At 49.2% G+C, this 27,464-nt stretch overlaps 1 protein-coding gene across 4 annotated transcripts in view; it reads left to right on the forward strand.

Moving 5' to 3' along the window:
* The window catches only part of GSN (gelsolin), a 56,770-nt gene extending 35,669 nt beyond the window's left edge, over positions 1 to 21,101 (forward strand). For all 4 annotated transcript variants that reach the window (XM_033858511.2, XM_033858513.2, XM_033858509.2 and 1 more), the window contains 14 exons: positions 1,782 to 1,943; positions 3,737 to 3,886; positions 5,050 to 5,139; positions 7,843 to 7,975; positions 8,459 to 8,547; positions 8,717 to 8,932; positions 10,771 to 10,904; positions 14,154 to 14,244; positions 16,131 to 16,301; positions 16,892 to 17,066; positions 18,138 to 18,262; positions 18,548 to 18,625; positions 20,071 to 20,131; positions 20,694 to 21,101. In XM_033858511.2, the coding sequence (XP_033714402.1) occupies positions 1,782 to 1,943; positions 3,737 to 3,886; positions 5,050 to 5,139; positions 7,843 to 7,975; positions 8,459 to 8,547; positions 8,717 to 8,932; positions 10,771 to 10,904; positions 14,154 to 14,244; positions 16,131 to 16,301; positions 16,892 to 17,066; positions 18,138 to 18,262; positions 18,548 to 18,625; positions 20,071 to 20,131; positions 20,694 to 20,863 (1,845 nt within the window). In that variant the 3' untranslated portion in view covers positions 20,864 to 21,101. The remainder of the gene's footprint in view (positions 1 to 1,781; positions 1,944 to 3,736; positions 3,887 to 5,049; positions 5,140 to 7,842; positions 7,976 to 8,458; positions 8,548 to 8,716; positions 8,933 to 10,770; positions 10,905 to 14,153; positions 14,245 to 16,130; positions 16,302 to 16,891; positions 17,067 to 18,137; positions 18,263 to 18,547; positions 18,626 to 20,070; positions 20,132 to 20,693) is intronic.
* The last annotated feature ends 6,363 nt before the right edge of the window (positions 21,102 to 27,464 follow it).

Consider the following 27,464-nt stretch of genomic DNA (forward strand, 5'->3'; position numbering starts at 1 on the left):
CATTACCAGGTGAGCACGGGGCATTGCATCTTCTTCCCCAGCTGCCTTTCCTTACCTGCTCCCCAGCAGGAGGGTCCCTGAAGCCAGGTGGAAAGAAAGGCTCTGCGAATACCTTGGCCATCCTGCTGGGCCCGAGGGGATGCTCTTGAAAGGCCTCATGCTAGTACTAAGAAAGGACACCAGAGGGCGCTCCACTCACAACAGGGAAAACATTTCAACTTGAAGAACCTTGCTCTGAACAGTGGTTTGTTCCTGCCTCCCATCCTGGGTGACCCTAGGGACCTTTGCTCTAAGAAAACCTGATGTTGGGGGAAAATGTGGCCCTTACAAATTTAGTTACACCTGGGTTTGCATCCTAGCTCCACCATTTACTAGCTTTGAGATCTTAGGCAAGTCTCTTCACTTCTGGCGTCTGCATTTCTCATCTGTAAGTTGGGGATGATGACACCTCCCTCGTAGATGGCACATACAAAATGCCCGGCAGAGTGGGCATTGTCATTTCACAACCACTTCTATATTGCTTACTGCGTGTAGACGTAATAGGAACCCAATCATACTCACTCCCTTTGTCCCTTGCCCTCATGGACTCTGTGCGGCAAGTCAGACTTGGCTTTGCTCTGCAAACTGAGGTGTCAGCAAGGGGCCTGGAGGGGATGGCCACATTTCTGGCCTTAGTGGCCCTTGACGTGTGGAGCAGGGAGGTGAGTGCCAGATTGGGAACAGGAGGCAAGGTTTTACTCCTTAGCTTTGCCGCGTGCTTTTTGAGTGCCCTTGAGTAAGTCACTTCACTTCTCTGGGCTTCGGTTTCCTCATGCGTAAAACGGGAAGCTCATAAGGACCTTCGCAGCTCTGACTTGACATCCCTGAGGCTTGGGGTCGATGAGCACCTGGGGCTGGGAACTGTTAATGAGGACGCCCAGCCCACTTTATTTGGCTTTCTACTGAGCCAAGGGCAGTTTTGACTGCTGCCAGGAATCCTTCCTGAAGTTCCCTGGAACTTGGTGATGACTGCAGAAGGTGGCACAGCAGGGGCTTTTGTCACCATTTCAAAAGGGAGAGGCCTGAGGCTCAGAGAGGGAAAGAGACTTACCCAAAGTCACCCAGCACTGTAGTGGCAGGGCAGGGACTTGAACCTGAGGTCAGTGCTCTGTCATTTACCCACAGCTGCCTCTGAAGGCACAGCTGGGTGGGACTTGCTGCAGCAGCATCAGAGGAGGGAGGGGAATGGTCTCGGCTGGAGACCGAGAGAGCCTTGAAGGATGGGAAAGCTTCGGGTGAGTGCTTCTCAAAGTGGGTTTTGCAGAACACTCGAGCTGCAGGCAGGATGAGGAGGAGAAAAGCAGTTCTTGATTCAATAAGGCAGGGAAATATTCTCTAAAACAAAAGGTAAGCAGGTTTATTTACCAGAGGACTTCCCAGAGCCTTTATTATGTGGATGTACATTATGTAACAGTCAGGGAGCAAGTAAGGAGCATTCCTTGTGCTTATTTGATCATGGAATCCTTTCCTTGCAGACTATTTGGGGGATTAGAGTTCCTTAGAACATCCCTTAGAAAATGCAGCTTTTGAGAAAGGAATGTTTGAAGCTTTTTGATCCAGGAAAGTGGGCCCAGTGGTCTTTGTTAGTGGAGTATGAGATTCAAAGGGGTGGCAGCAATGTGCAGTGGGTAGGGAATCTGCTAGAAGTCCAGTGGTGCATAGGCCAGAATTTCCTTCAACTCATCCCTATCCCTTCCCCAGACGCTCTCCCGTGGACTAACGCTGTCTCCTTGACACAACAGAAAGGAGGCGTGGCATCAGGATTCAAGCACGTGGTACCCAATGAGGTGGTGGTGCAGAGACTCTTCCAGGTCAAAGGGCGGCGTGTGGTCCGCGGCACCGAGGTGCCTGTGTCCTGGGAGAGCTTCAACAATGGCGACTGCTTCATCCTGGACCTGGGCAATGTAAGTTGTGCCCTCCCCTTTCCCAGGGGCCACTGAGGTGCTCCAGGCCTGACTCTGGGGAGGTGGACGCATCCATGTGAACAAGTAGGGCAAGCCACAGAGACAGCAGCCCCCATGCACACACATGCTCTGTGTAGCAGTCAGACATACCTGCAGAGATTTGGGTGCAGACGTGCCTGGCGTGTAGACTCAGACTCATCATATGCCCGCACACAGACCTCACGCACAGCGCACTCTGGCTTCAGTTGACGTACGACTCCCTGGCATGTTCATGTGCACATCTTGTGTACCTTTTTACACGTAGTCATTCACTTGCAAATACATGGCACGCATGTGCAGCAACTATAGGCTTTTGGAATATAGCCAGTATTTTATAACAACTACAAATGGTGTATAGTCTTTAAAAATTGTGAATCACTATGTTGTACACGTGAAACTTATGTAGCACTGTAAGTCAACTATATCTCAAAAAAAAAACCTATAAGCTCTTGCCCAGCAGGCGTGGGCATGGCATCACGATGAGTGCCTACACATGGAGACTTGGGCATGTTGTTCAGGGACCCACAGTGTGCACGTCATCCGTGTAGTTGCACATGCCCACTTGTATGTGGCAACGTGTGTGGGCTGCACTTACCCAGGCCCACCTTACTGACTGATGCTTTGTACACATTCTTCTCAAATCCACATATACTCGTACCTGCAGAAGGACATGGCCGGATGTTCTACACCCAACCTCATATATACACGTGGTGTAAGGTCCATGCAAACGGAGGCACACACTGAGTGTAAGCGGTTATTAAAGTGTAGCAGGTACACAGAAGAGTGTGTGAATCCTGAGTGTGCATCTCTATAGATTTCAGAGTGAACACACCCGTGTAATTAACACCCAGATCAAGAAACAGAACATCACCAGCCCCCAGAAGGCCCCATCTGTCCTCTTCTTAGATTTTTTTTTTTTTTTTTTTTTTGGCCGCGTGGCTTGTAGGATCTTAGTTCCCTGACCAGGGATGGAACCCGTGCCCCCTGCAGTGGGCCCCACAGAGTCCCAGCCACTGGACCACCAGGGAATTCCCCGTCTGTCCTCTTCTCATCCTTTCACCCCCAAGGATAACCGTCATCCCAGACTCTCTCAACCAACAGCATAGACTGGTTCCACCTGTTTCTGAACTTCATGTACGTGGAATCTTTGCTTTTGATCTCTGACTTCTTTTGCCCAACATTTTCTTTCTGAGATCCATCCGTATTGTTGCCTTTAGTTGTAAATTGTTCCTTCTCCTTGTTATATAAGAATTGATCGGGCAGATATGCCACAGTTCATTGATCCATTCTGTTGTTGACGGACACTTGGGATAGTTTGGGGCTATTCCAGGTGGTGCTGCTCTGAACATCCTTGCACGGGTCTTTTGCACTTCTGTTGGGTGTATTCCCAGGAGAGGGATTGCTGAGTCATAGGATACCGGTATACAGAGCTTTAGAAGGTACAGCCAAATGGGTTTCCAAAGTGGTTGTACTAATTTCTGCTCCCACCAGCAGGCAAACATTTCTATACACATTCTATGTGTAGGGGTACCTGTGAAAAAACACATATCCAAAATCATGCACTCACATACCCTGGTGCACACAGATCACACCTGTTGTGCTTGGATGTGGGCATGTGTGTGCTCCACCGGCTGTCACCTGGGCAAGCAGAGAACAAGGTGAGCTCACCGCCCGCCCCCATAGTTCCCTCCTTGCCATGTCGCTGGGCAGGGCTTATATGGGCCACTGCCTTATGTGGGGTCCCTGTCTTACAGGACATCTATCAGTGGTGCGGCTCCAAGAGCAACCGTTTCGAGAGGCTGAAGGCCACAGAGCTGTCCAAGGGCATCCGAGACAACGAGCAGAATGGCCGGGCCCGTGTGCACGTGTCCGAGGAGGGCTCCGAGCCGGAGGCGATGCTCCAGGTACCCACGGCCACATCCCAGGAGTGCATGGTGGGGCTGAGAAGAGGGACAGGAGGCTCCTTTCTTTCCACCATCCAACAGGCAGTTTTGAGGTGAATTTGTTTTTCCACCGAGCTGGAAGAGCAGCTTCCCCGACAACTCCCAGACTCCCCTGAGAAGTGGGGCTGGAATCCCGGGACCTGGTACATCCCGGGGTTGTGAGCCACACCCTCCCACTGGGAGGGCTAGGTCCTCCAAAGGAGCTGAGAAGGAGGGTCTTGGCGTCTTCCGAGGGTGAGCCTGGTGCTGGAGCCAGGTCAGAAAGAGACAATGGAGACCCAATCCCCTCTTTCCTCTTCTGACCATTCTTAGTGGTTTATAGCCCATTTCATCAAATTGCATGATGGCATTGTCAGCCGTTGTGCTTTGAGGACATATCAACAGAGGCAGAGGTCACCAGGAAAAGGAGGAGACCACGGGCTCTGCTCCGTGCCACTTGTCTCCTGCTTGTCTGGGGCTGTTGAGTTCTGGTTTTTAGGAAGAGCAGAAGGTGATTATTATGGGGAGGAGCCTGGACACCAAAGATGGCTTGAGAGGAGCAGTAGCTGGGGCCATTGAGGCTGGAAGTAGCTCAGAATGGAGGTGTGAAAATAGACTCTAAAATCACAGGGATATGGGTTCAAATTCCAACTTAGCCACCTTATAGCTGTGTGGACAAGGTACTTCTCTCTAGACTTCAGTTTCCTCTCCTGTGAAACGAGAGTGATAATCTGTGCCTCTCAGCATGGGTGCGAGGATGAAATGAGGTCTGTTAAAGGCATGTGGTGGAAGGTATTCATAGCTCTGTTTATCATTCTTAGAAGGCTAGGAGGAAATGGTAGAATAAATACCTGAAGGACTGTCCAGGAGGCAGAGGAGCACGGAGCTCCTGGAGACAAGGAACAAGGAGGGAAGGACTCGACAGGCAGCCCTGGTTGAGCTCTGCACACAGGAGACACGTCAAGAGATGCAGGATGTCTCTGGAGGGGACCTTACCCTAAGTGGAAGGTCGCTGTGGATGGACGCCCACGTGGTCCTTACCTGCCTGGGGAGGGAGCTCTCTCAGGAATTCAGTCCCCTCCCTGGGGGAGGAGGCTGCCAGGAGCTCACCGCCACCCTTTCTTCCGTGTCTCCCTCTCCTGCAGGTGCTGGGTCCCAAGCCGGCTCTGCCCGAGGGTACCGAGGACACAGCCAAGGAGGACGCAGCCAACCGCAAGCTGGCCAAGCTCTACAAGGTGAGCCTCAGCTGCGCTGGCCCCTGGGTCTTGGGTCAAGAGACCTGGTCTTCCTGAGCTCCGCTGCCACGGGGCCTTGAGCAAAGCATGCGTGGGGGTGGGGTGGGGGGGACTCGGCTTCCACATGCCTCCAGTAGACGCCCACCTGCTGCCTCTGCCTTCCTGCCCCGGGAGTAAGGGCGTGCGAGCGACTGCAGACACATGTGCGTCACATTCATCTGTGGGGTCTTGGGCAGCACATGTTCTCTTCTGGGTCTCAGTTTCCTAGTCTGTAAAGTGGGGAGAAGGGCAGTCGAGTCAACTTTTCAGGATTTCCGGGGTCCACAGAGGAAACTGATGGGAGTGTTGTAGGAAGATACAGGGAAATAGTACAAAAGTGTGTGTGGGGTGTGTGTGTGTGTGTGTGTGTTGAGGGGCAGGTTATGGTTAATGACTTTATTTATAATTTCTTCTTGTGATTTTATTATTTATTTATTTTGGTCGCGCTGTGCGGCTTGTGGGATCTTAGTTCCCTTTAACCCACGCCCTCGGCAGTGAAAGCACGGAGTCCTAACCACTGGACCGCCAGGGAATTTGCCTTCTTGTGATTTAAAAAAGTGAATTGAGGCTGATTCTGAGCCAGGGAACTCTGGCCTCTGGGCCTGTGACACCCATGTCGTGCCCTAGGCTTGTTTGTGGTAAAATAACAACAACATGAGGTGAAGATTCTCATCAAGGCCACAGAAAAACCACATTATTGACATTTACTCTGATACTAAAGTAACACATACGCGTTGTAAATAACAGTACTGAGCAGTTCTCAGGAACATAAGAAGAAAATACGAGTCAGTGCAATTTCACTAGTTTAGGGTAGCCAGTACTGTTTTAAAAATGGGTTTTAATTACAAAAGGAACGACACTCAAAAACAAAAGTCAACCTCGCCTCCTCTCCTCTCCATGGGTTACCATGGTTACGTGGTTACCCTTTTGGTAAAGAAATCTCCAGATACAGCTTTCTGTGTCTAGTTACATATATTTTTCCATCTCTGTTTGATATTCACGGATCCAAACGATTCATGCTTTTCTGTGGCCTTCTTTTTTCCACTTGACGTGGTCAGGAGTATCTGTCTGTAATAGTGATCCACATGGTCCTTTAAAACGGCTGTGTGGTATTCTATTTTAGGAATGTAGGAATCTCAGCAGATCCCTAATTGATGGACATTAGAATGTTTCCACCTTTTCTGATTGCAGACAGTCCCTCTTTGTGTACTTGGGCAAAGTGTGGCATTAGGGGAGTTTCCCAGACATGGATTGCTGGGTCATAGGCTGAATAAAGAGTCAGTGATTGAAAATACTGGTTCTTGGGAGTCCTCTGGTGGCCTAGTTGTTAGGATTCTGGGCTCTCACTGCTGTGGTTCAATCCCGGGTCCGGGAATTGAGATCCTGCAAGCCTCAGGATGTGGCCAAAAAAAAAAAAAAATTACCGGTTCTGGAGTCAGACTACCTGGGTTCGAATCCCAGGTCTGGTACTTTCTAGCTGTGCAGGTTACTTAATCTCTCTGTGCCTTGGTTTCCTTGTGAATAAAATGGGGACACTACTAGGACTACCACAGGGTTGTTTTAAGGATTAAAGGAGTTGTATAATTGTAGAAGTGATTAAATTATATAAATTACATAAATTGCTTAGAACAGTGCCTGGCACATAGTAAGTTTTCAATAAATGTGGAGCACTTATTTTTTAGAGTTCTGACATGTATTACTAAAATGCATTCTAGAAGGGCTCCCTAGTTACCTTCATCACGGGTTTGAAAGTGCCTGTTCACCCAGAGTCTTTTCAACGCTGGGTATTGTCGATTTTTTTTTTTTGCGGTACGCGGGCCTCTCACTGTTGTGGCCTCTCCCGTTGCGGAGCACAGACTCTGGACGTGCAGGCTCAGCGGCCGTGGCTCACGGGCCCAGCCGCTCCGCGGCATGTGGGATCTTCCCGGACCAGGGCACGAACCCGCGTCCCCTGCATCGGCAGGCGGACTCTCAACCACTGCGCCACCACGGAAGCCCGTGGGTATTGTCAGTCTTTTGAATTTTGACGAGTATGGTACACTTAAAAAAATTCAATGAACTTTTATTTTAGAATAATTTTTAGGTTTACAGAAATATTGCAAAGATAGTACAGAGGGTTCCTGTATACCCTTCACCCAGCTTCTCCTGAACATCTTAACATAACCAGGTACATTTGTCAAAACTAAGAAACATCAGTTCAATACTACTAACTAAACTGCAGACTTTATTCAGTTTTCCCCAATTTTTCATTCCAGGTTCCAATCCAGAATCCTACACTGCGTTTAGATCTTTTTCTTTTTCTTCTTTATTTCCTTTTTTTTTTTAACTGATGAGGTTGAATATCTTTTCACCAACTATACAGTTCTTTTCCTATGCCACCTGCCTTCCTGCATTGGATCCTCCCCCTTCCCTTTCCATGTGCAGTTTCCATGCTACACCTGTGTGTAGGTCGCAGATGTGGTTGTGACATAGTGGAAAAAGACAAAGAAATCCTGAATGAGCCTCAGGGCTTGAGGGCACAAGTCCTCATGTTACCCTGCAGTGTCGTTTGGGGGTGGGGGTGAGACGAGGGTCTCCCCACGTGTGGTCTTTGGGGCGCCCATGGTTAGGCTGAAGTGGTGGAGGTCACTGATGGGCTGGGCTGCCTTTCCCTCGTCCTCCCAGGTCTCCAATGGTGCGGGCACCATGTCGGTCTCCCTCGTGGCTGATGAGAACCCCTTCGCCCAGGGGGCCTTGAAGTCCGAGGACTGCTTCATCCTGGACCATGGCAAAGATGGGAAAATCTTTGTCTGGAAAGGTATTGGGGACAGGGGAAGGGCTTGAACAGGACCTCGAGTGGGAGCTCCAGCAGCCTTGCAGGAATTTGGCTCATGAGTCTAGGGAAGAGGAGGGGGGCCTGAGGGTCTGAGTGGCAACTTTCCTACTGGCTGAGCGGCCTTGGTCAAGTCACTTCACCTCTCTAAGACCCTGGTTTCCTTATAGGTAAATGAGGACAAGATCTTTATCCCATAAGGTTGTTGTGTGGATGAAATGCCATCATTTTTGTATAGTTCTGAGCTCAGTAAATGGGCCACAGTGGTCGGTGTGCTTGCCATCATCAGGCAGGACCCCCAGCTGGCCCCCCGAGAGCTCATGGTGTGATCAGCTCTGAGTTCTCTGGCCTTGGCTGTCCACAGTCTAGGAAGAGGAGGGAGGGAGGTTGGCCTTCTGCTTTCCCTGGACCATTGGATGCGGGGGCATAGCACTGACCCCCGGCCCCTTACCCTCCCTCTGCTGACAGGCAGGCAGGCCAACACGGAGGAGAGGAAGGCTGCCCTCAAAACGGCCTCCGACTTCATCTCCAAGATGAACTACCCCAAGCAGACCCAGGTGAGTCTTGGAGCCAGGTAGGACAGTGAGAATGGGTCCATTTTGGGTGGGTATCCCACCTCAGTGTGGACTGGGTGTCTGAGGCTCCCTTGAGGACCCCTGCTGGGTGGCCCCTGTCCTCAGGGGGACCCCAAGCCAGCATGTCCTGCTCTCCCCCCTCCCCTTCCAGGTCTCCGTCCTTCCTGAGGGTGGCGAGACCCCACTGTTCAAACAGTTCTTCAAGAACTGGCGCGACCTAGACCAGACGGATGGCCTGGGCCTGACCTATCTCTCCAGCCACATCGCCAACATAGAGCGCGTGCCCTTCGACGCCGCCACCCTGCACACCTCCACTGCAATGGCCGCCCAGCACGGCATGGATGACAATGGCACAGGCCAGAAACAGGTACCTGGGGGGCTGGGGTGGGTGTGTCCAGGCCCCTTCCTTGCTTCCTCCCTGGCACCTCTGGCCCACCCACTGCCTCCTGCTTCTCTGAAGATGTTTCTCTAAGAGATTTTGACCACAGTTTTTGGTGGATGGAATTATTTTGTCTTGCTGGATTATTGCAACCAACATACCCTAAGCACCTACTGTCTTCCAGGCTCCATGCCAAGTGTCTGAGACCCCACCCTGCCCATGAAGAGTACCTGGTGTGGGAGGGGAGGTGACCACAGCCACAGCTGGTTGCTCAGTCCTGTGTGGTCAGTGGGAGATGGGAGGTGCACAGGGATTATGGGAACACAGGAAGGGAAGTGAAGGTGGGTGGTTGGGGCAGTCTTCACAGAGGTGGGGACCTTTTGGTTGGGCCTCAGAGTATGAGTAGGAGTTTGCTGCCAGAGAAGAAGAGTAGGTATTCCAGGCAGGGAGCTGTCCTGGGAGCCTGCTGCTGATGGCATCCTCAAGGAGGGGCCTTGAGTTCCATGTCCAGGGGTGTGGACTTGATCCTGTAACCATTAGGTGCTAGTGAGGGTTTTTTTTTCTTTTTCTTTTTTTTAAAGGCAGAAATGTGACAGGCTCAGTTCTGTGCTTCCTAAACTCACTGTGAAAATGAATTTAGAGACAGGATAATGACGGTAGAGACCTCATGAGGAGGTTATAATAGTCTAGCGAAGAGATAATGACCTTGAGATCAGGAAGGTCACAGTGAAGATGGAGAAGTGGGGGGGGGTGGAATTCAGAGATGTTTATGAAGTAGAATCTGCTTCAGGCAAACACTGATTCCATCCTACATAATAGAAATAGCAAAAGTGTTAATTTTTATTTATTATTGTTTTTGTCATTGGTGTTATTATTTTTCATTCATCACCCATTCATTACTTCAGTGGGAGGGGAGGATGCAATGAAAATGATCAGGATAGGGCAGTGTGGAAAGAGCCCTGGCAGCTCAGCTGTGTGACCTCGGGCAAGTTACTTAACCTTTTTGAACCTCACTTTCCTCACCTGTAAAATGAGGCTTAGCCCACTCCATCACCTTCGAGAATTTTCAAAGTCCGGAGATTGTTTCCCGGGACTTGCAGCACCACCAGGTGGCGCTGCAGGGCTTTGTGACCACTTTGACACCGTGTTACCGGAGCTCTGCAAAGAGATCTGCCAGCAGGTGTCATTCTGAGGTCACTTAGTGATGGCCCTGCCTCTGCAGGTGATCTATAAAATTCAGACAACTTAATAATGATACAGATAATGGCAACATTAATAATAAAATAATAATAGTTCTAATAATTAAGAGTAGCTGCCCCCTGTAGGGCCATTACCCTGTGCCAGGCACTGTGCTAGACTTCCATGAATAGACCAACATCCTTTATTAGTCTCCTACTGAGGCTCATAGACAGTGAGCAAGTTGTCAAGGCTGCACAACCTCTAAGGGGGTGGATCCTGATTTGGATCCAGGTCATTCGTTGATTTGTACCCTTAGCCTGTGTTATACTGTGTAACACCCACGGAACCCATTTTGCAAATACTATCATGCAGGTCCAGTATACTACCATGCGACTACCAGTCCCTGTGCTGATTTCTACAAGCAGGAAGTACAGGGTGGGGCAGGGGTGCAGTATAAGGATCCAGAGCAGGAAACATGGGTTTGAATCCTAGTGGCTGTGTGATTTGGGCAGATTATTTCACTTTAGTCTGAGTCCGAGTGCGGTCGTGTTTTGTAACCACTACCCAGCACTGTGTGGTTTCTCAACTGGTCTGAGTTGGGGACTGGGGGTGCTGCACTGTGTCTGAGCCCAGCTTTGCTCTCGTAGATCTGGAGAATTGAAGGCTCCAACAAAGTGCCCGTGGACCCCGCCACGTATGGACAGTTCTACGGTGGTGACAGCTACATCATTCTGTACAACTACCGTCATGGCGGCCGTCAGGGACAGATCATCTACAACTGGTGAGGGTCTGGGGCCCTGTGCTGTGGGGCGAGCATGGCAGCAAGGAGGGATGTGAACAGGGCTGAGGGAAGCCTGCGAGTGTGTGGACCTGAGCCGGGGCAGCCACCATCCACTGGGAAAGGCTCTCGTCCACAGGGCAACACCTCTTGTCTTTTTTCTCTAAACAAATTTTAAACTATTCTCATAAAAGCATTACGTGTCCATTGTAGGAGACATGGGGACTAGGGAGAAACAAACAAACAGAAAATCCCTCCCACAATCCCACTCTAAGTACTGTTCATCCTCCCACCTTTTCTAATTAAAAATTATTTTTAATTCTTTAAAAATAGATAATACATTCACAAGTCAAGGATCGAAACAGAATAAAAACGCATGTATTGAGAAAGCTTGTCCCCATTCTGTCCCTCCCCACCTTGCTCTATGACCCCCACCCCTCCATGGATGCCCACTTTCATTAGTTTCTTGTATACTCTTCCAGTAATTTTTGATGCAAATATAAGAAAATCTCACCCTATATTCCTAGTTCTTTTCCTTCCTCACAAAAGCTAGCAAACTATGTATTTTATCCTGCACTTTGCTTTTTTTCACTTAATACTTCCTGGAGCTTGGTCTCTGTCAGTACATAGAGAACTTCCCCACTCCTTTTTACAGCTGCATAATATTCCATCACGTGGCTATCCTGTAGTTTATTTAACAAATTCCCTGCTGTTGCGTACTTGGGTTGATTCCAGACTTTTGCTATTAGAAGCATTGCTGTGATTAGTAACCTTAAACAAACATCAGTTTGAATGTGTAGAGAAATATCTTTGCAGCAAGTTCCCAGAAGTGGGACTGCTGGGTCAAACAGTAAATGCACTTGTCATTTTGATAGATAGCACCCAGTTTCCGTAGGTGGAGTTTGTAGTATTTGCATTCTCACCCGCAACAAATGAGAGTGTCTGTTTCCCCACGGCCTCACCAGTGGACTGTGTTATCAAACTTTTGCTGTTTGTCAGCAAAAGTTATAGTTTATGAAATGGTATCTCAGTATAGTTATGAAATGGTATCTCAGTATAGTAGTTTTCTTTTTTCATTTCGTTTCTCTTATATGCAGTCTCAAACTTTTTGAAGATTGACGGTTGGGTTTCTTTTTTTAAAAACTTTTTATTTTGAAATGACTTGCTGAAAAGTTGCAAAAATACTACAGACAGTTCCCATATACCCATTACACAGCTCCCTCTATGATCATGTCTTAACCATAGTTCAAGTTTCAAAACCGGGAAATTAACATTGTTGCGATACTATTTACTAATCTATAGACCTTACTTGAATCTCACCAGTTCTCCCACTAATATCCTTTTTCTGGTCTAAGATCTAACCCAGGATCTCACATGCCATTTAGTCATCACGTCTCCTTAGTGACATTTAATCATGTCTTTAATCTGTGACAGTTCGTCAGTCTTTACTCTTTTTATTTTTTAATAAATTTATTTATTTTATTTATTTATTTTTGGCTGCATTGGGTCTTCGTTGCTGCACGCAGGCTTTCTCTAGTTGTGACAAGCGGGGGCTACTCTTCATTGCGGTACACAGGCTTCTCATTGCAGTGGCTTCTCTTGTTGCGGAGCACGGGCTCTAGGCGCATGGGCTTCAGTAGTTGTGGCATGCGGGCTTCAGTAGTTGTGGCTCACAGGCTTAGTTACTCCACGGCATGTGGGATCTTCCTGGACCAGGGCTCGAACCCGTGTCCCCTGCATTGGCAGGCGGATTCTTAACCACTGCGCCACCAGGGAAGCCCTCAGGCTTTACTCTTCTTTCACAACCTTGATACTTTGGAAGAGCACTAGTCTTATTCTGTAGAATGCCTCTCAATTTGACAACCTCAGATTTTTTTTTTAACATCTTTATTGCAGTATAATTGCTTTACAATGGTGTGTTAGTTTCTGCTTTATAACAAAGTGAATCAGCTATACATATACATATGTTCCCATATCTCTTCCCTCTTGCGTCTCCCTCTCACCCTCCCTATCCCACCCCTCTAGGTGGTCACAAACCACCGAGCTGATCTCCCTGTGCTATGCGGCTGCTTCCCACTAGCTATCTATTTCACGTTTGGTAGTGTATATATGTCCATGCCACTCTCTCACTTTGTCACAGATTACCCTTCCCCCTCCCCGTATCCTCAAGTCCATTCTCTAGTAGGTCTGTGTCTTTATTCCCATCTTACCCCTAGGTTCTTCATGACCTTTTTTTTTTTTTTCTTAGATTCCATATATATGTGTTAGCATACAGTATTTGTTTTTCTCTTTCTGACTTACTTCACTCTGTATGGACAGACTCTAGGTCCATCCACCTCACTACAAATATCTCAATTTCATTTCTTTTTATGGCTGATTCCATTGTATATATGTGCCACATCTTCTTTATCCATTCATCCAATGAGGGACACTTGGGTTGCTTCCATGTCCTGGCTATTGTAAATAGAGCTGCAATGAACATTTTGGTACATGACTCTTTTTGAATTATGGTTTTCTCAGGGTATTTGCCCAGTAGAGGGATTGCTGGGTCGTATGGTAGTTCTATTTTTAGTTTTTTAAGGAACGTCCATACTGTTCTCCATAGTGGCTGTATCAATTTACATTCCCACCAACAGTGCAAGAGGGTTCCCTTTTCTCCACACCCTCTCCAGCATTTATTGTTTGTAGATTTTTTGAGGATGGCCATTCTTACCGGTGTGAGATGATATCTCATTGTAGTTTTGATTTGCATTTCTCTAATGATTAACGATGACAACCTCAGACTTTTAAAAGCAGCTTGAAAGAAATTTTTTTGGACACGGTAATACACACACGCTACAAAATTCACGAGAAGCCTTTTTTTTTTTTTCCTTAATAGCTGCATCAGCACGTTGATTTGTCAGATTGTTTGCTTATACAGATAACACATGTTGGTTATGAGAAATTTAGACAGTCATAGGAAGAGGTGGGGCAGAAAGCCACCCACTGTAAATATCCCTGCAGGGCAGATTTAGGATGAGGAAGTCTGTTGGTTGTGGTCAGATCTCTGTAAGAGGTGAGATGCTGAGCTGGGGGATGTGGCATGTTGGTCTGGTTCCTGGCACTGGTTGCTTTTGAGAGAACCCCTTTTCCTCTCTGTGTCTCAGTTTCATTACCTGTAATCCGGAGATTTGTGGGTTTCTCAGGCCCAGGGTGAAGGAGAGACTCGGAGCTCTTTGCAAACCTCAGTGCTGAGTATCACTTCCCTTCCAGGCAGGGTGCCCAGTCCACCCAGGATGAGGTCGCCGCATCTGCCATCCTGACTGCGCAGCTGGATGAGGAGCTGGGAGGTACCCCTGTCCAGGTGAGCCCATTGTCCCTCGGGGCCACACCCTGGGCCCTGTCCATCTGTTCACTCATCTATCTGACTGTCCATCATTCCATTCATCCATCCATCCTTTCAGCGAACATTTATGCAGGGCTCTGACACTGCATCTGCAGCCATGAACCCACAGATCCCACCCCTGCCCTGCCCTGAACTGCTGTGATGTGGTTTACAGTCTAGGGGGGAGAAAGATGTTCAGCAGACATGCAGGCGAAGGTTGGACAATCACACATAACGACGTGTGCAGTGAGTGAAAATGATAAGACACCAGAGGAGCAGGAGAGGCAGTGTGGGGGTTTAGTTCAGAGGACGGACATGGAGCTAGCCTGCTTGGGTTTAAATCTAGTCTTCACCTCTGGGCAGCCTCAGACAGGTCACTTAGCCTCTCTATGCCTCTGTGTTCTCAAACTGGGGTTAATAACAGTACCTATCTCACAGGATTGCTGTGAGGATGAAGAGTTAACATTTGTAAAGCATTTAGGGCCATGCTTGGCCCATAATAGACCCCTTATACAGGTGTGTTAAGTGTAAGGACGCATACATCCCAAGTAGGAGCTAATTGGAGTAGACAGGGCCCCCATCCAGGGAGGGATTTTTCAGCTGGGACCCAATGGTTGAGTAGGAGTTAGCCAGGCATATTCCAGGTAGAGGGAAGGGTACATATAAAGGCCCTGAGGTGGGAGGGGGGCACTGGTTATTAAAGCGAGGGGAGGGTGCCACGATAGGAGCCTGGGGAGATGATCAGAGGGACCAGACCACTCAGAAGCCACCGTGAGGATGTTGACCTTGACCCTGAGAACAAGGGGACGTTGCTAACATGGTAAATGTAATGTGAAGGGATTCATGAGTTTAAAAGGTTGCTCTGGCTACAGTGTTGGGCCCTGGAGGGCAGCAGGTGGGGGAAGACATGGGAGAAGGAGACAGAATCCTCCTTTCTCTATCCTACCCTTGGAATGAGCAGGGCTCTGGGTTCAGATTTGGGGTTGGTGCCTTGAACTTTGACCACGACAGTGGGATCCTCTGGGTCCTGGAGGCTGGGTGCCGGGTGCCGGGTGGGATGATTACTGCCTCAGCTCATCCCAACATCAGCCTTAGGAGTAGCATTCTTGGCCCCATTTCACAGAGGAAGAAACTGAGAGGTTGAGGCCCGTGCCTGAATTCTCGCTGTCAGGGCGGAGCTTGGATCTGAGCTCTGACCCAGCAGTGGTGGCCCACGTTGGGAAGCGACTCCAATACCCCCGGCCCACACGTGCGATTGTCTTCTAGATTTAGCTAGCCAGGGTCTCAACTGGGATCCGAAATGAAATCGGCACACGGGGCAGAAGCAGATGTGATATATCTTAGACCTCCTTGCCCTCTCCCTCCCACCACTAAGCCCTTGACTGCAGCCTGCTTGTGGGGTGTACTGGCTGTGCAGGAGGGGTCTCTCCAGATCTGGAAGGCTCTATTCTCACCACTCTGCCAGCTTTCATGCCTGAGGCTGACATCACCATCCTGGAAGAAAGTGCACGAACAGTCCCTGTGCTTCCATTTAAGGGAATATTTGCAAACGTGGGCTCTCTTGGTTCTTGGACTAGACTCAGGCTCAGCAAGGCAGGGCCTCGTGGGAGGGGAGCGGCCGAAGCAGTGCCCGGGGGGCCTCAGGCAATAGTGCTGTGTCCGGCCTTCCTGGAACTCCTGTTCCCCTGCCAGCCCCTGTGTGCTGTGGGGTCATGCACCACCCGCGCACAGACCCAAGTGCGACGGCCTTATTTGAGGGGTGAGCCCAGGCTGTGCTGGCTGCAGGGGGTGGCGGTGAGCCTGGTGTCGTACAGGACTGACATTCCCACCCCCTTTCCTGACTTGCTCTCCTGTCTCCCTCCCAGAGCCGTGTGGTCCAAGGCAAGGAGCCTGCTCACCTCATGAGCCTGTTTGGCGGGAAACCCATGATCGTCTACAGGGGTGGCACCTCCCGCGAGGGTGGACAGACAGCTCCTGCCAGTACCCGCCTCTTCCAGGTCCGGGCCAGCAGTTCTGGAGCCACCCGAGCTGTTGAGGTAATGCCCAGGCCCTGGACCCCAGGCAGGATTGGCCTCTCTGAAACCTCCCAGGCTTGATGGGGAGATCTCCGGGCACGGGATTGGGTGGGTTTGGCTGAGGGGTTAAGAAGTAGCTTTTTGTACCTTCCTGCCCTGGCAGCAAGATTGTATGTCTTAGATTTCCCCTTGTTTCAAGAAATGCCCATTGCCCCTTGCATACCTTCCATAACGGGCAGCTCACTACCTCACAGGCAGTCCATTCTTCACAATCTGGACACTGTTCTTCATTACATTCCAGTTGGATGCTCTCCCTTTCATGGTGGAAGGTGCAGATCTGAACATAATCCTATTGAGCAGCCTAGAGGAGAATGGGATTATCACCTTCTTTGTTCTGGGCACCCAACTTCTGTTAATGCAGCCCAGATTTCTAGAATCTCCTTGGCTAGCCACAGTGCACTAATGACTCATGGGAGTCAACTAAGGCCCTCAGTGCCCAAAGTCTGTGACCTCACCTAAGAGCTGGTCCTGCTGCAGCGTCTCCTGGGCTACGAGGAGGGGGCTGAGGACATTTTATCTGGTTCCTGATTAATCGAGGACTGCCCTCCCAGGTGATCCCCAAGGCTGGCGTGCTGAACTCCAACGATGCCTTTGTCCTGAAAACCCCCTCAGCCGCCTACCTGTGGGTGGGTACAGGAGCCAGCCAGGCAGAGAAGACCGGGGCCCAGGAGCTGCTCCAGGTGCTTCGGGCCCAACCTGTGCAAGTGGCAGAAGGCAGCGAGCCAGGTAGGAGCAACGGGCAGAGGGGCCTCTGCTGCTTCTGGGGATGCAGCTGTTATGTTTCCCTCCCTTCTGTCTGCTTGGGGGTTTCTATATCCTCCCCCCTCTCCTGAGCACCTGTCCCCTAATGTGCGTTAATAAAAGTGAGTTAGGGAATTCCCTGGCGGTCCAGTGGTTAGGACTCTGCGCTTTCACCACAGGGGCACGGGTTCAATTCCTGGTCGGGGAACTAAGATCCCGCATGCCACAGCGCTGCCCCCCCCCAAAAAAAAAAAAGTGAGTTAGATGAAAATGAGGGCTATGGTCAGTGAGAGGGAGGCATCCAGGAGTTAGAGAAAGGAGAGCTCAGTGTGGGCTGGGGCAGGTGGGGAAGTCAGCTGGAAGAGGGGTCACAATGCCACAAGCCTGCTTTGTTTCCAGAGCATGGGTCAGGAACACCTTTGTTATGCCAACCCCAGGTTTTTCCATTCTTACTTTTAAGCCCAATCCCTCCTGCTTGATGCTTAGCAGAAATGGGGAAGAGTAGTTCTGTCTAGAGCAGCACAGTCCACTGGAACCTTCTGAGAGAATGGACACGTTCTATGTCGGGTGGCCACTAGTCACATGTTTAGGCTAATGAATATTTAAATGTGACTGGTGGGAAAATGCAATTAAATTTAAATAGCACATGTGGACAGAGCAGGTATAGTGGAAATGATACGTGGCGTCAGGTAAGGTGGCTTTACAGCATACTAGCTGTGTGATGTTGGGTGAGTTGCTTAACCTCTCTGAGCCTCAGCCGCCTCACATGTTGAGCGGGGATAATTATCCCCATCCCGCGGTGCTGTCGTCAGTCTCAAACAAGAAGTAGTCCTGGCTGTGTGTCCACTGCCAAGTCTTCCCTCTCTGGGCCTCCGTTTCATCACCGTCGAATCCCTCAGGCCCCTTCCTTCTTTGGCGCCCTGGGATTTTAAGATGCAGGCTGCGGATTGAGAGCAGTTGGTTGTGCTAGGGCAGGGCTTGTCCCAGGGTCTAAAGAGAAGTGCTGGAGGGGGGAGGGTGGGGTCAGTTGGTAACTGGTGTGGCCTCCCCTCACAGACAGCTTCTGGGAGGCCCTGGGTGGGAAGGCCGCCTATCGCACGTCCCCACGGCTGAAGGACAAGAAGATGGATGCCCACCCTCCTCGCCTCTTCGCCTGCTCCAACAAGATCGGACGTTTTGTGGTGAGTCCCAGCGGAGGGCGGAGGGCGGAGGGCGCTCCCTCTGCTTGCCCCTTGGGAGGTGTGTTCCAGGGAGCGGAGCTGTTGCAGCCGCAGCAGGGGCAGGGAGTGTACCCTTCTGACAGACCAGCATAGACCCATGCAGGTTGGAGCCAGCTCTGCATCTCACTCAAGGGGGCAGATAGAGCAGGCCTACGGCGGGGGGGGGGGGTGGGGGGTGGGGGGGGTGGGGGGGGTGGGGGGGGGCTTGCTGGTGCGCTGTTATTAACCTCTTCCATTCCTTCCCAGATCGAAGAGGTCCCTGGCGAGCTCATGCAGGAAGACCTGGCCACCGATGACGTCATGCTTCTGGACATCTGGGACCAGGTGGGTGAAGCACGGTGCTGCAAGTCACTTTCCCTGTCTGAGCCTCCATTTTCTCATCTGCAGAATGGGCAGATGAGAGGTAGATAAAATCTCCTTGCCAACTGCAAAGCACCATATAAATGCAAATCAGACGACCAGCGTTACTTCCCAGGCCTTAGGGGAGCGTGAACTCTTCCTTTAAATCTGTTTGTAAAGAAAGTTGAACTTTGCAGCATGTCACATGCAGGCATAAACTGTCCGGGGTGTCACCTAGAAGTAGACATTTCCCTGTCCCCACGGGGCTTGCATTCTCGTGGGGGGTGGCAGTCCGTAACCCCTCCTATCAAGCTGGCTTCTCCCAGAGTTGTCAGGGTTAGAGATAGCAGCCATGCAGGTGTAAGAATCCCCTCGACCCGCAGGGCTGTTTCTTGGGCTCCCCAGTTGGAGGATCAGTACCAAAAGGTTTGCAGTTTAGCCGTTCAGCTGCTGGCAGCTTTGTTCCATTTACTACTTAATCTGTACGTTCATCTGTTTATTCACTCACTCAGCCAACATTTTTGAAGCACCACTGTCTTCCAGGCAAAATGCTGTGATGCTGGGAGTCCTGTGATGAGCAGTACAGTCACAATTCCTGGTGTTGAGGGGCCGATGTACTGCAGTAGGGAACACATATGTAAATAAGTGAGGGCGAGGAAGTCTGGCATTTTATTGTCTGATACCATCTTATCAATGACATGCTCTTTAAGATATTTTAGATACACATCAAAATAAATGAGACATAAAAATCAGCTGGATAGGTTTTTTGGTGTAACAAGCTTGTCATAAGATTCAAGATGGTGGTAGTGGTGGTGAGTTGTTTTTATTCCAAGCCTTAGACCTTGTTGGCTCAGACACACGGAGACTGGCACATAGCCGACTCTTAATGCATGTTCGTTGGGTGAAGAAACCAGTGAGCATATGTTAGGCTGCTCATTTGCTGAATAAGCAAATGCCCGGAAAAGGATCATTCCTGAACTGCTAGAGAGGGGTCTCAACCTCAGTGGCTGACGGCACCTGTTAGTGAGTGAAGCAGGCCGAGCTGGGGAGACACGAAGGCATGGTGGAGTCTGAGGCAAACTGGAACTTCCCATTGAGAGGGGCAGCTGCTACTCAGCTTCGTCATCCACGTGCGGGTGAAGCTGCCAGATCCTCCCCGTTTGCAAGGGAAGTTGGAAGTCTGGATTGAATGTAATCCGCTAGTCACTCAGTTTGTCTAAAAGCAGACCACCCCCTAGAGGGTGGTGGGCCTACAGAGCAGGTTGGAGGTCACCAGTTTGCCGTCTCTGTTCCAAATCCTTGGAGTCCCGGTCCGCGGGCTCTGTCAGCGGAGGGGGTGTCTGGTCCACACCTGGAACCTGCCGCGCTTCCTCCAGGAGCGCGTAGAGTCAGCACGCCTCACGCCATTTCATCTCGCGCCTCTCTTCCAGGTCTTTGTCTGGGTTGGAAAGGATTCTCAAGAAGAGGAAAAGACGGAAGCCTTGACCTCTGGTGAGGACCCAAGGGTGCCTGTGGGTCTGTGTCGTGCGGTGGGGTGGAAGCAGCTTCCTCTGCGGGTCTGGGCGTTTGTGACGGTGGAGGTGGGGACTTTCGCATCCGTGGTCAGCCCCCGGTGAGCCCTCCCTGGGGTGGTGAAAGAACAGCTCACTTTCTGCAGAAGCCTTAGGTCCCACCAAAAGGAAGCAGCAGCTAGGAGCTGCTTCAGATTCCCAGAATGCCCAAGGACCAAACTTGTCAGGATTTAGATGTGGGAAAGCAGATCCCTGGTGGCGGAGCAGATCTGATTTGGGAGCTGGAAACCCAAAAGCTGGTTCTTTGATATCTTCCAGTAGGGGACGAAGCTGGAGGTTAAACTGTGACCCCCGTTCCTTCCCATGTTCCTGGGCAGGGCAGTGGAGGAGTCATGTGGGTGTCATTGCCTTTAAGGGATGGTGGTGTCCAGTGCGGGGTTGGGCCTTGGGTACAGTGGGACCAAAAACCATCTTAGGCAGGGAACCATGTCTCCTTGGCGAGGGAGACCCTAAGGATTCTTCTCCTGCCTATGTGTCTGCAGCTAAGCGGTACATCGAGACAGACCCAGCTAATCGTGATAGGCGGACCCCTATCACCATGGTGAAGCAAGGCTTTGAGCCTCCCTCCTTCGTGGGCTGGTTCCTTGGCTGGGATGACAGCTATTGGTCTATGGATCCCTTGGACAGGGCCCTAGCTGAGCTGGCTGCCTGAGGAAGGCCCCACCCTGTTACTGGTCAGTGCCTTTCAGAACTGTCCATCCTGCAAGGAGACCTTACAGCGAGCAGGGCCACTCTGGTGTGTGTGTGTGTGGTGGTTGTTTTGTTTGTTTGTTTGCTTTTTTACAGTAGCCAAAAACAGCCCTGCAAAAATTCAGGGTGCTTGCAAAATTGTCTCAAGTATTTGTGCTTTTGGAAATAATTGAATTCAATAAAAAGCTTTTTGAAGTGTGTTACCCTGCTGTGGCTCATTTGTCTTAGTCATTGTTCTGAGAAGGAAGGGGGAGGCATGGCTTGTGTCTGTGAACCAGTGAGTGAGTTTCATTCACCTCGTGTGTGAATCATGGTCCGCTGAGAAGCAGTGAGGTGAAACGGGTATAGATTCTACTAGGGGTAAAATGCTTACGTGGAAGGAAATTGGGGGGGAACCAGGAGGCTGGAGAGCCATCAGACTGAGATGCAAGTCTGACCTCAAGTGAAGGAGGGAGGAAGAGGGGTTGGGCGGATGCATCTTAGATGGCCGTGCAGTCCAGCAAGCTTCAGCAAAGCTTTTGGGGAGTCCTTGAGCCAAAGTAAAAAAAAAAAAAAATTTAATGTAGAGTCCCATTTTTGTTATTATTTTTTATTGTAGTAAACTATACATAACATAGTATTTTATCACTTTGACCGTTTGTAAATGTACAATTCAGTGGCACTAAATACATTTACAATGTTATGTAGCCGTCCCCACTGTCTGTACCCAAACCTTTTTCATAATCTCCAACATAAACTCTGTGCCCATTAAACAATAACTCCTATTCCCCCCTCCCCTCTGCCCCTGGCAACCTTTATTCCACTTTCTGTCTTCATGAATTTGCCTATTCTAGGTACCTCGTATAAGTGGAATCATGCATTTTTCCTGTCTGCCTTATTTCACTCAGCATAATGTTTTCAAAATTCATACATTTTACAGCACATGTAAAAATTACATTCCTTTTTGTGGCTGAATAATATTCCATTGTGTGTATATGCCACATTTTATTTATCCATTCATCCATCGATGGACACTCAGGTCATTTCCACCTTTTGGCTATTGTGAATAATGCTGCTGTGAACCTTGGTGTACAAATATTTGTTTGATTTAAAATGTTCTGGAGCCCAAGTCAAATCAGCCAACAAAGGATTTGAAGGTCTCCCAGGGGTGGGGTGTGTCTTATCTCCCCACTACACTCAGTCATTGGGAGGCCTGGCCTTGGAACACTGTCGGTAGGAGTTCAAAGCCAGCAGCTGGACCCCTGAGTCACTTACATTCCCTGTAGGAGAACGTGGGCAAGGTACCACACCCTGTAACATCTGCCTGCATCTTCTTCGCTTCCTCTGGTTCCCACGAGTGTTTCTGCTGACATGAGGTGCTCCTGGATGCTCCCGAAATTTGCAGCCTTTGGGGTGTGGAAGAGGGACTTCCTCTGTGCCCCACTTGGTCCCCCAGACCCTAACTCTTCGCTGATGCTCCGTTTGTCACGAAGTTCCTCTTAGACGTCTCCATGAACTTACGTCTCTAAACCTTTTCTCCATGGAGATCCCAAACCAGTCCAAGGAACTGCTGGGAGATAGATCCCCTTCCCTCCCCTCTATCCTTCTGGTCTTTTCTCTCCGCGTTTTCCCCTTTTTTGTTCTATGCCTCTCCCCCACCCATCCCCATCAACTTACAGAGGGAAAACTCGTTCATAGGACCGCGGAAGAACAGAAACCAGTGTGAGGGTTTATGTGGTGGGATGGGTGTGTGTGTGTTTACACTGCTGTTTCCAAAGCTGGCTGATCACCCTAATTGCCCAGGGGGTTTTTAAAACCGTAAATTCCCTAGGGGCCCTACCTCAATAGAGTCTGATTCATCGCAGAAGTGACGAGAGTAGCGGGGAAGGAATTTTCCAGGTGAAACATGGAGTGGTCGGGAGTCAGGTCATCTCAGGCAGGGTATGGAGCTATACAAAGATGGAGCTCTGAGGGAGAATGTTGTACTCAGGGACAGACAGCAGCCCAGGGGGCTGGAGCAGAAGGTGGGGAAGCAGAGAGTTCACAGAGGACCTCAAATACCACGCTGAGGGGTTTGAACTTGATCTTGTAATGCCTACCTCTACTCCAAAAGGCCACTTTCATGGTCAAAGCTATCAACTTGACAAATGCAAAGTTCTGGAACAAAGGCAGCCTTTACCACCTAGAGCTTGTAGGGCCTTCACTAGGGGAAAGTGGAGGCTTGTCTAGACAGAGCCAGCTCGCTGTGGAAGGTCAAAGGCAGGTGAACCTGCCATGCGTTCTTCATTTCCATTTATTGGCATTCAAGGCAGTTTATTGGCCAATTTCAGTGTATTAGTGTCTGTGGCTTCAGAGAGAGAGGTCTGCCTACTCTGAGAAAGGAAGTTGTCTGAGGCAATGGAGTTGCTTCGACTCCATATTTTTTTCTCTCAAAGACAAAATAATGAGTCAGGAACACTATCACTTCAACCATATATTTTTCTCTTCCTAACGGTTTTTGAGAGACGTTGGATTCCATCGTCTACAATGGAGAAGTCATTGTGAAATGCCATGACAGGTGCCCAGGGGGCGTCTCTTGGAAAGAGGTTGGTCTGGGCTTGGATCCTGAATCCTATCTTGGACAGTTCAGTTCAACAGATATATATTTATGCCAGGCCGTGTGCAAGGCACTAGGGATAGGACAGAAAATTTCTGTGAGCCTCAGCTTCCCCACCTGCAAAATGGTAATATTGTATTCATATAGTACCTAACTGCAGGTGGTACAATACAGGGATTGAAAGTGGGGCTTTGAAGTCAGACCTGGGTTCAAATTCTAGCTACACCACTAATCAGCAGTGTAATCTTACTTCAATTCTTTGTAGCTTCCTTAGCTGCAAAATGGGAATAAGAACAGAGCCCACCCAACTAAGACTTTTATGAGATTATGCTTAATACAATACCTGGCACATAGTAAATGCTTAAAAATGTTACTATTATTATTTGGTAAAACCAAAGAGCCTAGTCCACAGCAGGACTTAGTACCTAACCATGGAGGTAAAGACCCACTACACTGTGGATCAGATAGGATATTTTTGGCTGTAAGCAGTGGAAAACCAACTCAAATCAAATTAAACCATAAGCACACTTATATGCTCTCATAAATGGTAGCGCAGAGTTTAGGGGGCCTCTTGGTTGACTAAACCCATTGGGTCTGTCTGGGTTTCTTGTTGATTCTCTTGGCTCTGCCACTCCCAATCTGGTAGTGAAATACCTGTAGACATCCTGTCTATCACACCCATGCATGGCAACGCCCAAAGGAAAAGATAAAGGATTGTTTCGAGAAGTTCTCCCAGATAAGGGAGGAGGAACTATCCCCCAGTCCATAGAAAACCTCTCCTCAGATCTCAAGAGCCCGTATGGGGTTACATGACCATTCCTGACCAAATCATGGGCTGGGGGATAGAATTATCAATAGGCCAGTAAAATTCATGACAGGAGCTGGGATTGGATTCCTCTTCCCCTGAGATAAGAGCTCTAACGGGGAGAAACCTAAAGTCATGGTTCCTAGGAAGGAGGAAGGGGGTAAATGGACACTGGGTAGACAGGCATTTTGTGGGAGACTTTTTTGGAGTCAGATGCTAAAAGTAATAATGAACAGTAATGGTTCCTTACAGTTTTATGACGTCTAGTAATTTCCAGAGGGCTTAATTTCCAGCCTTTTGTTTTGTTTTGTTTCTTGGTTTTTTTCTTCAGAATCTTTGTGGGAAGATTCCCAGCCTCCATTATGGTTACTAAGTTTCTAGAGCTTCCTGAAGTCTGTTAGTTGTTTCAATTTCCTTTGTCAACAAACTCTGGCTATAGGGTGGATTGAAAAGGGCTGCATCCTATTCGCAAGTGTGACTCCTTTAGGCAAATCCCAGCCTGATCTGAGCCCAGAGCTGCTGAAATTAGGAAAGATCTTGAAGATCATCTATCTTAGTCCAATGGTTCTCTAGTCTTTGGACAGGCATGGTGGTGGGGTCACTGCATCTCTTAAAGTTGTGTACAAATTTGTGCTTATAGCTTCCAACACTTTCTCTAAAGGTCTGAGACCCAAACAGGTGGAACTCAACTTCTTATCTTACAGGTGAGGAAAATGAGGCTCAGAAAGGAGTATGACCTATCTGAGGTCACCTTACAAGTTCAAGGGTGTAGTGGGAAAAGCCTCAAGAGCAGTGATTTTAAAACTGGGATCTGGGAGCTTCCCTGGTGGCGCAGTGGTTGAGCGTCTGCCTGCCAATGCAGGGGACACGGGTTCGAGCCCTGGTCTGGGAAGACCCCACGTGCCGCGGAGCAACTAGGCCCGTGAGCCACAACTACTGAGCCTGCGCGTCTGGAGCCTGTGCTCCACAAGAGAGGCCGCGACACTGAGAGGCCCGCGCACTGCAATGAACAGTGGCCCCCGCTTGCCGCAACTAGAGAAAGCCCTCACACAGAAACGAAGACCCAACACAGCCAAAAATAAATAAATAAATTTATTAAAAAACAAAAAAACTGGGATCTGTACAATTCTATGAGGTGCTTCAGTGATTTTACAAATGTTTGATTCAAATTCCATTTTTAAAGTGGTAACAAATATCACAGACACTTGAAATTGAATGTAGAGCCTAATTTAAGGCTGTAATTGCCTTTTGTAACTCTGATTAACATTAATTTTTTTCAAAACAGCCTCATCGATTGACATTAAGTAAATGTTATAAATGTGAACTTAAGAATTTATCCTGATAAGAGGCATTTTAAATCTTTTGCTTTATAGTTTCCTTTGGAAAAAGAAAAAAGGGGGTTGCTGCTAAAAAGAAGTTTGGAAACAGGTGGTTCGCCATTTACTAGCTAGTAACCTTGTGAAGCCCAGCGTGGTGAAGCTCGCAGAGATAATAAAGTTTAAAAGGCCACGAAACTTCAAAGATCCATGGAACCCTGGTTTCCTCCCACTCAGGCCGGTGTGTTCTAACAATGTTGTGGTTACCAACACCCAATCTACTTACTTCATTTGGACTGAAGCCTAGATCTGATGGTCCAAAACTAGAGTTTAAGGCCTGCTTGGGTATGAATGCAAAGTTTCACAAGTCAAATGAAACTTGACAGTCTTGAAAAGTGATTTACATATAAAAAGACTGTGGGTGGTGGTGTGTACATGAAAGTGGAGGAGGCAGGCACTGCCTCGCCAGGATACATTCAGACAACTTAGGAGTCTTTGGAGTTAGATCCACGTTCGAATCCCAAGTCAGCTCCTCACTACCCATGTGACTTTGGGTAACTTTTAACCTTTGAGCCCCAGGGTCCTCATCGATAAAATGGCTAAAAATATGTCTAATCAAGCTGTTTTTTTACTTTTATAAACATTTTTATTTATTTATTTGGCTGCATTGGGTCTTCGTTGCTGCGCGCGGGCTTTCTCTAGTTGTGGCGAGCGGGGGCTACTCTTTGTTGCGGTGTGCTGGCTTCTCATCATGGTGGTTTCTCTTGTTGCGGAGGACAGGCTCTAGGCGCGTGGGCTTCAGTAGTTGTGGCATGCGGGCTCAGTAGTTGTGGCTCGTGGGCTCTAGAGCACAGGCTCAGTAGCTGTGGTGCAGGGGCTTAGTTTCTCCGCAGCATGTGGGGTCTTCCTGGACCAGGGCTCGAACCCGTGTCCCTGGCATTGGCAGGTGGATTCTTAACCACTGTGCTACCAGGGAAGTCCTTTTTTCTAAGTTTTTTTTTGATATGGACCATTTTTAAAGTCTTTATTGAATTTGTTACAATATTGCTTCTGTTTTATGTTTTGGTTTTTTGGCCCCAAGGTATGTGGTCTTAGCTCCCTGACCAGGGAATGAATCTGCACCCCTTGCATTGGAAGACAAAGCCTTAATCACTGGACCACCAGGGAAGTCCCTCATCAAGTTGTTTTGAAGATGAAATGATAGAATGTATGTATAAGTATTCGAGCACAGGGCCAGGTACCTAGTGCTCCACAAGCGGTAGCCATTAGTTCAAGATGGTTCTTTGAAGGTTGGATGTGGCAGGTAACACCCATTAGTTTTATATCATTTATTTCTCTTTTATTTATTTATTTATCTTTTGAGGTACGCGGGCCTCTCACTGTTGTGGCCTCTCCCGTTGCGGAGCACAGGCTCCGGACGCGCAGGCTTAGCGGCCATGGCTCACGGGCCCAGCTGCTCCACGGCACGTGGCATCCTCCCGGACCGGGCCACGAACCCGTGTCCCCCGCATCAGCAGGCTGACTCTCAACCACTGCGCCACCAGGGAAGCCCTAGTTCTCTTTTTAAGTAGGGGGTATGCCAGTGTGATTAGCTGGGTGACAGTAAGAAGTGAGGTCCTGTCCTGTTTGGATTAAGGCAAAGGGAAATGAGCTCAGCCAAGGATTCAGTGATCTCAAACTCCCCAGGGAAACTGCAGGCAGGTGCACCAGAGGGAGCCAAGACATGAGAGACGGCAGATGGACCACGGCCTCTCCTCCTCCTCTGGCCCAGGAAAAGCACACAGAAGCCAAAGCGGCTAGTCCAGGACTGGAGGAACTGATGTGCCACTTCTGAAAAACGAAATCCACATACACGAAATGCAGGCAG

The sequence above is a fragment of the Tursiops truncatus genome, chromosome 6 (assembly GCF_011762595.2).
Source record: "Tursiops truncatus isolate mTurTru1 chromosome 6, mTurTru1.mat.Y, whole genome shotgun sequence".
NCBI classification, from domain to species: domain Eukaryota; kingdom Metazoa; phylum Chordata; class Mammalia; order Artiodactyla; family Delphinidae; genus Tursiops; species Tursiops truncatus.